The sequence below is a fragment of the Aulonocara stuartgranti genome (assembly GCF_965226115.1).
Source record: "Aulonocara stuartgranti genome assembly, chromosome: 18".
NCBI lineage: Eukaryota > Metazoa > Chordata > Actinopteri > Cichliformes > Cichlidae > Aulonocara > Aulonocara stuartgranti.
The window spans coordinates 14,265,001-14,274,860 of NC_138954.1; the positions used below are offsets into that span (position 1 = coordinate 14,265,001).

Genomic DNA, 9,860 nt, shown 5'->3' on the forward strand with positions numbered 1-9,860 from the left:
TCTGTGAAACATAAAAGCAAGAGATGAACCAGTGTTGTGTTGTTGTGTCTACACATAACAGACAACCTAGCATAGAACCAATTTTAAATTCTATATTTAGGTACAAAGGTAACATAGTTTGACAGGTACAAACACTCTGTTAAACCCATTTAATTAAATAAATAAGATAAATTCTACTTAACTCACACATTGACAGTTTGATTTAAAATTCATTGTCTAAAATTTTATGGACCTAATTGTAACTATATAGGAATATTTTGCTGTGTCTGAATTTTATACAGGGAGCTTCTTTCATAAAAATGGTCATCGAATTCACAATAAAAAAAAAAAGTTGTTTCGTCAAAGGTTCAATTAAAAAATAAATAAGAACGTGAGATAAAACATATAGAGAAGTGTAATGTCTACCACCAGGCCTTCCTCAGTTTTAGCCCTTTTCAGTGAATAAAAAAAATCTTAATCTTGTATTACTGTTCACTTTATGTGGTGGTGAAGCAGCAGAACAGTCCATCAACATAAAGTGGTTGCACCTGGCTATTTAAAAAAAAAAAAAAAAATCCTGGAGGAAGCCGAAAACAATTGGTGCATCTTCCCTTCTCCAGCCAACGATATTATCCTGTCCCTGGATGGATTAATATGCATGCATCAGCATTCGCTTTGATGTGATGAATATTCCATCAATTACAAATGTATACTCTGTAACACACACACACACACAGAAGATGTCTGTTCTCTCAGATCCGACCTGCTTAGTATAATTTTAAAGATTTAAATAACCAGAAGAGACTGAAAACCCATCATAAAAGACAGCTAATGAAAAGCAGCTCTTTTTAATCAAATGGATTACACTTTATTGGGAAATTAAATAAAACAATGCAATGTTGTGAGGGGGAAGCAAAACAACATTGTCCAAAGTGTTAAAACTACATATAAAAAATGCAGATAAAAGAGCATGATAAGATCCATCGCATATATCTGACGGTGAGAAACAACTAATAACGCTAGTAAAATAATTTTTAGGGGAAGGAGTTGAGGGAACCAACAATGAGCTCAATCTATTAACAAGATATTTACTTAAACAATAACCGCAGTGGCATCTTTGTATGGCATGTTGTGTACCATGTACCACAGAATAGAAAGCTCCAATCTGTTGCAGATAGACAGAATCTGGTCCAGGAATTTTGCTACTTGTAGGAGTGCCGTGGATGATGCCGCAGATTCAGCAGAACTAGAACAAAAAAAATTTATTATAATAAAAATGATCAAATAAAAAAAAATCAAAAAAAATCATGGGATAGGATTTTTTGTTGTTGCAACACTGATCTTCAAGTTACAACCAAGTAGATAGAAGGCAGAGTCATGAGTCTTCTTCTTGGCCATGGCATTTGTTTATTTAAAAAATAAATTAAAAAATAAATAAATAAACAGAGCAGAGGGCACCATACGCATACCTTTAGAGCAACAAATTGCAATAAAAGCAACAACAGCTTCACACACCAGATATGTGTGCACTGTGTATTTAGTCACTATCACACATTCAATTAACATACACGTCGAGCAAGTGCGGTCTTTGCAGACCCTGCAGTCATGGAAAATCTATTCCCATGGATGGTCGGCTGATAATCTGACCTCTACAAACAGGCCCTTTTAGATTTTAATCAACATGAGCCTGAATGTGGCATCAATTAGCCGTTTTTCTAAAGGTACCTGACAAACAGATAAATGCTTTCTTTAATCATTTCGAACTGGCTAACATAATAAAATGTCTTTCATCTCCTTTCTTTTAAAGGAAAAATATCAATATAATTTGAGACCAAGAACTTGGGAAGACTTAATTACTAGTATACCCCAAACCTGTATTACATTAATAACATAAGCAGGACTGAGGCTTAAAAGTGTAAATTTGAAAATAAATGTTTTGCTAATTTAACACCAAAAGACAGCTACTCTGTTTCCGTGACCCAAAAGATGGAACAAAACAAACAAAATATTGACATCAGCATTACGCATCTGCCAAACTGTATCTTTAACCATTTGACTGGTTCCACAACTGGTACATCTCTGCTGTAAACGAGCTTAGTGCACTATCTAAACTTCTATCGCTGAAGTTTAAGTCTGATGGATGATGGAAGTCTACAGGCTAATGCATTCCAAGACTGACTCAACAAAACCTGCATTAGGGCACATACCTTCCATCTATTTCCACATTCATTGCAGAAGACAAACGTGGTCATTGGCTCATCAGCACTACGAGTTTGAACCTGGGAAAGAAAACGGAAAAAGAAAGTCACTTAAAATCATAGACTACTAAATCAGCGTATGCTCTATCAATACCAATATACATGGCTTTATCAGATTTCACATTGTCTGAACAAATTAAATAACTACAACCTCCACAAAGACCTCTATAGGCAGCCTGCATATCCATACCTGTGTGTAGGTGCAGCTCTTTCCCTTGCATTTGCCGCAGGTGAACAGATCAGTCTGAGTGCCCCCAGTGGTGGCCATCTGGTGGTCCCTGACAGCCTCTTTGGTCAAATTCTTCCTCATTTCCTTCAGCTCATCACTGGCCATTTCCTACAGCGGTGGAAAAAGTCAGTCAGTCAGTCAGTCAGTCAGTCAGTCAGTCAGTCAGTCAGTCAGTCAGTCAGTCAGTCAGTCAGTCAGTCAGTCAGTCAGTCAGTCAGTCAGTCAGTCAGTCAGTCAGTCAGTCAGTCAGTCAGTCAGTCAGTCAGTCAGAAAGAAAGAAAGAAAGAAAGAAAGAAAGAAAGAAAGAAAGAAAGAAAGAAAGAAAGAAAGAAAGAAAGAAAGAAAGAAAGAAAGAAAGAAAGAAAGAAAGAAAGAAAGAAAGAAAGAAAGAAAGAAAGAAAGAAAGAAAGAAAGAAAGAAGTGCCAATAAGTGTTTAAGTAAACTAAATCTGCTATCGTGAGGGAGCGAAATATATAATTAGTGACAATTACTAAGGGCACTGTTTGTCTCTTGAGATTGTGCCATCAACAGCTCACACACCTCTGCGGTCATCTTAGCCATCCGCTCAGGGGTTACGCTCCCGCACAGCACGGTCCTCCTTAAATTCGGGTTCTTCATATCCTTCAGATTTGAGATTCGGCTCCTCACGCGGTTCTTATATTTCATGTCTGTGTTCTTAAACTCTTGGAAGATGCGTAATTGCAGGTCAAAGAATTCAACTTCACCAATGAATTTATATAATAACAACAAAAAGAAATCCCCGGCCTTTCAGGTGGCTTAGTGCTGATGCTTCTAGTCGATTATTAGAGTGGTTAATGTAGTCATTTATCAAGCATGCCTACCGTTCTTTGTTTTAGGTTCTCCAGTGTCTCTTTATTTGTGTAACACGCTATAATTAAAGGGTGCTAGTGTTCAGACAAAACAAGTGATTCAAAAGATGAAAGGCACAATGTGCTCATTTATATCACCAGCACCAAAATACACAACAGACACTGAGAAGACAGTAGCTATATCCAGAACATTATGAAATAACAAAACTCTAAAGAGTTCAATCAGAGGGCAGAGATAGCTCAGTAGGTAGCGTGGTCACCCCATAATCGGAAGGTTGGGGGTTCAAATCCACCGAACAGCTACCCTGAGGTACCCCTGAGCAAGGTACTGTCCCTACACAGTGTTCCCCGGACACCTGATTAGTAATTTCCCCACGGGGATCAATAAAGTATACATTATTATAATGTAAAGGATATATTCTTCAATCTGTGCTCCAAGTTCGTCACAATCAGCACCAATAGCGATATAATCATCTGTAAAGGAAAAAGTATCAGGCAGTGGACAAAAACAAAGAGTAAGAAAACACAATTACAGATAAGTGCTTTGGAAAGTTTGTGATATTAACGTTTCAGATTACCTCCAGTCTGCAGAGCGCTTGCTATCATCTCTCTACACTTAAGCCTGATGGAGTCAGAGGTACTCGGGGCACGAGGAAAGGTGTTGATTAATGTGTTGGGAGCAACTTCACTGGGTTCACTCTTGCTGCTGGAATTGCTGCTGGAGCTGCTATGGGAGCAATAAGAAGTGTCATAATCAGTTCTGAAGCAAAACACACTTAGAAGCAGAAGATATAGTAGGTGCTTTCAGCTGCTAACTTGTTTCCCAAGGACTCATCACAGTGGATGGATCTGAATGTCTGATGTGATGCTGACTTTACACCAGATGCCCTTCCTGAGGCAACTCTCCCATTTATCCAGGCTCAAGGCTTGAACTATGAGTACACTAGCTTAGCTGAGGCTTGGTTTATATCTTCTCCAACTCCTAAGTATGAAAGATGTATTCCAGGTGTACACTAAAATGGAGAGCATTGCTAAAAGCGTGCATGAGGAAAAAAAAGTTTTCCTTATTACCTTTCTTCTTTTGCCTCTGGGCTTCCTTGTGAAGGAGAGACGACAGGCGTTGATTGTTCTTTCCTCTTCTCCTCTGAAGCTTTCTCTCCAGCTCCTGGCTCATCTGGAGAATGAGTGAGAAAAATTAAGAAGGCATCAGAATCAAGGAAGTGAGAGGTGAAGGGAAGGCCATTCCAGAAGCTTAATGTTAGCCTGCTTTATCCATCCCAAAACCAGTTATGATGTGTTTTTGGGTTCACTGTCCTGATGGAACACCCAACTGTGTCCAAGTTTCAACCATAAAGTTGTTGATTTGGGGTAAAGTTGCAAATTTTGGAGGCAGCTCTGCTTCATAATTATGCCATCAACTTTGTGCAACGTACCAGTAGCACTGACAGCAACTGTAGCATTATGCCCCAGAGCATAATGCCACTCCCACGATGTTGCTTGACAGTGTTCTTAGGCTTAAAAGCCTCACCTTTACTCCTCCATTCATACCTCATCATTTTCGACAAGGTATTTGGTTTGTCGATGTGGGCAGCTGCAAATTTCAGTTGAGCTCGTGTTGTTTCAAGTTCGGAGCAGTTGCTTCTTTCTTTGTTCTCACCTTCTCAGTGGACTGAGATGGTGAGAACTTCTCTAAAACTTGCTTCACTGTCGAGTGAACACACTGGTGTTTCCAGCAGTTTCCAAGGCAGGCTTGAGGCTTGGTGGTTCTTATTTGAACTGATAATTTTAGAACCTGTTGTTGTTTAGAGGAGACCTTCCCAGCTGAATAAATCTACAAATCTCCTTCTTAGATCTTCACTGAATTCCTTGGAGTTAGTTTTGAGTATTGCAGAGTCTGATGAGTCCTGTAAAACAAATCATTTTTATGCTGGCAAAGACACACTACCAGTTGTAGTTATGAGCATGCAATCAATCATGATCACTATAGGCCTTGTCAAATTAAAAAGACATTGCAGAAGCTTCAGCATGTTTTAAAAGATTTGAGTGTATGTATATATTTGAGGCTGTATTTGACCCGATGTGTTTTTACCCTATGTGGATGAAAGAAAATCCAAAATAAATTCAAACTTTTACACCCAATTTTTTTGTTTTTGATTTTTCTCATTAAAAAGAAATAAGAAAAAGAAAAGTTCAAAGAAATTACTAAAAGCCCAAAATTACCATCACATTCATGCCCTTGACCACAAATGCAGCCAGCCATAAAACATAAGGAGCCTTTCACATCGGACGCAGCATGGGCTGCAATTACCGCTAACTAGAGCAAAGAATCCAAAATTTGTGTGGTTGCGTCATGTGGTTGAACTGGCGCAGCAGTAGGCTTCGTTTCTACTGGTCGTTCGCACAACCAACAGAAACATCACAGTGCGCTGCAGATGAAGATGACCATGGCATGCACAAGTACTGACGCGCCTTGATTTTCGCAGCCGGAAATGAATGGGTTTCAGAGCACAGCACTGTGCGTGCCGCATCCAATGGGAAAGGGCCTTAAGGTGAGCAAGGGCAAAGGTATGCAATAAGAATGGAGGAATCAAGCCAGATTAAACAAAATTAATATTACATTGTAATTTCCCTTAAAGCGTAAACATAAGGCTGGGAAATGAGTGGCCTATGTATCAATAATCATTATGACATTCTAAACGGATAATAAACAAAAAACAGTGAAACTCAAAGAGAAATCCAGATTTAGGTATAGATCCAATTATAAAAGAAAAGACACATTTAATCCCCTGCTGCGGTATTGATTTCACTTTACAAACCACAAACTCTTTAGGCATTTAGAAAAATTATAAGTATTATGTCTATTTTACACCTCAATAAAAACATCTCTTCTCTCTAATCTTCTCTGGCTGATGCTTGTCTTTACTCAAATCTTCACTCAAACTGCTGGCTGCTGTTCATTTGTTTGTGCTGCTGAACAGCTCACTTACTCACAACTCCGTGGGTTGAGAATTGGTGTCAGCAATTTATAAAAAGAACAAGAGGACATTTTTGACAGCTGGTGTACCCGGCAGAGTGCAATGTGTTACAGTAAAAAACAAAAGGGGGGGGGAATTCAAAATTGGCTCGATTTCATGAAGATCGATAGGCGTTGATACAAGCATGCCTAACAGCTTTAGACATGCAAAAGATATCTCCAAGTACATTATAGAAGACAAAAATAATAATTACCCAAAAGCTTCTTCCATGACTTGATCAAGGATTTTGCAAGAGATGTAACCTCCTCATCTGTGCTTTGTTTACGGATGGCATTAACGGACATCCCGATTCTGGTAGACTGTGGAAAAGACATGGTGTCAGAGCATCTGGGTTTCGGCGCTGCCTGTGTCCAGGACAGAGCCAGAGAACATATGAGCAATGATACCTGCAGTAGCTCCAGAGTCATGGGGATACTGCGCAGCTCCTTCAAGAGATCCAAAGCTCCAGCCTGCAGAATAAAGCGGAGGGATGATCATTTAGACCATAACACACTTTTTGTTTTCTCTAAACTGATTAGTCAGCTCTATCATCAACATGAGTAAGACCAGAGCTGTGTTTAGCCACAAGAAAACATAGTAAAACAAAAAAGGAAAATGTGGTGCTTCGAACATCCTGCTATGTTATGGAAGCTTGTGCTAATGGCAGCTCATTCAACACTCTGCACTGTCTCAGTAATATGGCAGGATCTATACACATGTTACCGCTGATACATTTGCACATCTGGCACAAACACCAAGAGCAAAAATTTGTTAACACCTTTTGGCCACTTTTAAATAAAAGACTAGTTAAAAGACAAATGTTGTTCAAACTGGCAGCTTCTTTGGATTCAATCTACTCCAGATTATATGTAATTTAGGAATCCTTAGATATGGAAGCTGAGCAGCAACAGTCTGAACAACTGATACTGGCCTTTCAGCCTCGTCTGCTTTTAAAAAGTAAGATGACACATCCAGGTTATTGTGACCAGTGTTTATCTTTTGGGTCACATCATCGGAGGTCCAGGTCTGCCGAGTAAAGCCACTGTGCCCCATTGGCTAAATTATTCTGATACCATTTAAAATGTAAGTTACATTAATGAAAAACGTATCCACCTATATGACTAACTGCAGTGCAAAGTTAATTATTCAGTCAACATTATTTTGGTGCTTCTGCAGCAATTGTGGTAACTGGTTTGACTGAGGAAGACACTGAGCAGATTGGCCTGCGCAGGTCAGACTTTGGGCACTACCCCTCATGTCTCTTTGAAATTAAATGTGTTAAATGTGGTAGGCAAGAGACAGGGCAGGACATCTGCTAAACGAAGACTGTAGCTAGATCTCCAGCTCTGCTAGAGTAATCTCATTGAAGCATGTGCAACAGATTGCCTTTATTATTATTACTAATAATAGTATTAATAATAGTAACACCAGAGGAACACTGTCCATTTACCATTTAAACAAACAAAAGCAAAGTGAAGGGGGGGGGTCATATTTTGGATTTAAGCCTGAAGTACTTATATTAAGCAGATAGAAAAATGTACAATTGCTTTGTCAGTGAACTGGGAAAAAACAGAATAATCATAATAATAATAATAGTAATAATAATAATAATAATCTTAATGGAAATCTATTTTCTTTGCATAACAAATGAGATATGTTATTGTTAAATAGTGGAAAAACGAATTTTATGGTATTTTACTCAAACAGAAACCAAAAATATGTAGAACATGCGTGTATCCAGAAAACAGTAGGGTTATGAATGGGGTAAGCTTTTACAAAATTTTGGAGGTTTCACACTCTAAATTTTAGGAGTCATAATGACAAATTGCTATTAACAAAATCATGTAATTGTGTTGGGTTATTTGTCAAAGACATTTTAATTTTATTTGATGTTATCCTACTTATTTTGAGAAATTACAGACTTTACAAAAGAAAGTTATACAAGCTACAAATTGGTCCAAGCTCAAAACCTTTTTTAGGGGTATAAACTTCTGAAGTTTACTGAATCTCACATTTTTTCAAATTCTCGTTTAACATAAAATGTAGTATTTAAACTCACTGACAGACTATATGAGCTTATCCCAATATACACTTCCTTTCGCACACACAACACACAAGAAAAACAGCTCTTGAGGAGAAACTCTGTATAGTAAGCATTTTTAATAATAGACCACCCCTCTAAATTTTAATTAAGCACAAGAGAAATCATACTATTTTCATGTGCCGTTGGATTAGTGTAATTATACTTCAGGATAGGGTCATTTTAAGATATTTTCAGTGATCATGTACGCTGGGCATCGAACACGTATTCTGTCTATATTATCTGACGTTTAGGCTCCTATTTATAAGCTCTGTGCGGAGTACCATTTCACAATTGACTTGAAACTATGAAGCTAACTCTTTCCTTACACTATGATGGTAATCTCTTCCAATCTCCCGACTTTCATTTTTTGGGGGATTCTAGATTGTATGTTGGACTGTTACAGTCTTTTGATTACATTATCTTTTACACTTTAAGGTTCCGTTTATTAATCGAGGAAATAATCAGCAGATTAACGGATAATCATTAGCTGCAGCTTTGTTTATGTTTATGCAATGATGCTTGGACTACAGGAGCGGCAGCTTGGTAGCTAACAGTTAGCCAATTAGCTACTAAGAAACCTCCCCCAAACAAGCCCGAAAATGAAACCTAACCCGAAGGATAACAGAACAATATCACTCTAATTTGTTTAACGATTTGATATTCAGTCATTAAATTAGCTAAAAGTGACCAGATCTAGAATTGTATTATTGCCTTGCGAGGCCATAAAGCTGACAGCGGTTAGTAGGATGCTACGTGGCTAAGTCCTAGCAACATAGAAACCTGCCATTCACATAAACAGACTCGCAGGGGAGCTTATTAGCGGCTAACCCATTAGTCATAACAACAGGTAGGTTAGCTTTGGAGCTAATTGCTGAGGGCAAGGACCGGAAAACCATCGTCAGCGGAACAACACAACAGTGCAGAATTTTTGTTGACAACTTTGGGGTTATTTAGCACACGTTGAGCCCGATCCTGACTGGATTTTCCAGTTAGCGCTCATGTTAGCTACACCATCAGTCAGATCGGCATTCATTCCCTCACACACATCTTACCCCGTTTTTCTTCTGCGCCATTTTATCGATCTTCTTCGCAATTCTGATGACCTCCTCTTCTTCCTTTTTGCCCATGGTGACCGAGCTGGTAAAGTCCAAATGAATTAGAACCAAGCCAGAAACTAAATTTGCCACAAAGACCACGCCACTGAACAGAAAGCAGCGGCAGTGACAGCTAGTCGGCGGACCGGGACCGCACACCGACCGCAGCAGACCTGACTAGTAGATGCACGATGAGCTCAAGGGAACTCAATCGACATGCAACCTTCTGGAAGCCTGATATCCCAGAACAGCTATCACCTAGACAATTTAATCAAAGAGGAGACTTTCCGAATACCGAGATAAAACTATATTTCATAACATCTGCCAATTTTATCTTCGTACAAAGCCTGGATTTTTTTAAAATCAGCATGG

General features: G+C 38.7%; 1 protein-coding gene across 2 annotated transcripts; it reads right to left on the bottom strand.

The window, feature by feature from the left end:
• Window positions 1-824: 824 nt before the first annotated feature.
• On the bottom strand, window positions 825-9,830 carry tcea1 (transcription elongation factor A (SII), 1). 2 transcript variants are annotated; one of them, XM_082512244.1, is made up of 10 exons: window positions 9,447-9,830; window positions 6,719-6,781; window positions 6,526-6,631; window positions 4,369-4,471; window positions 3,876-4,021; window positions 3,715-3,771; window positions 3,008-3,162; window positions 2,428-2,574; window positions 2,187-2,258; window positions 825-1,225 (listed from the first exon to the last, which is right to left on the bottom strand). In XM_082512244.1, exons 1-10 carry the CDS (start codon window positions 9,519-9,521, stop codon window positions 1,217-1,219), a joined length of 933 nt encoding a protein of 310 aa, XP_082368370.1. In that variant the 5' UTR covers window positions 9,522-9,830; the 3' UTR covers window positions 825-1,216. The 2 variants fall into 2 exon arrangements, with proteins under 2 accessions (XP_082368370.1, XP_082368369.1); XM_082512243.1 differs by having other exon boundaries at window positions 3,876-4,024; window positions 9,447-9,827.
• Between the last annotated feature and the right edge of the window lie 30 nt (window positions 9,831-9,860).

What these genes read in the sequence shown, in the direction of transcription:
- tcea1 (XM_082512243.1), bottom strand. Translation starts at nt 9,521, where the DNA reads ATGGGCAAAAAGGAAGAAGAGGAGGTCATCAGAATTGCGAAGAAGATC. An exon ending in AAGCGCTCTGCAGACTGGAG is followed by an intron (nt 3,772 to 3,875) that starts GTAATCTGAAAC and finishes TTTCCTTTACAG; the next exon opens with ATGATTATATCGCTATTGGT. An exon ending in TGGCTAAGATGACCGCAGAG is followed by an intron (nt 2,575 to 3,007) that starts GTGTGTGAGCTG and finishes CCACCGCTGTAG; the next exon opens with GAAATGGCCAGTGATGAGCT.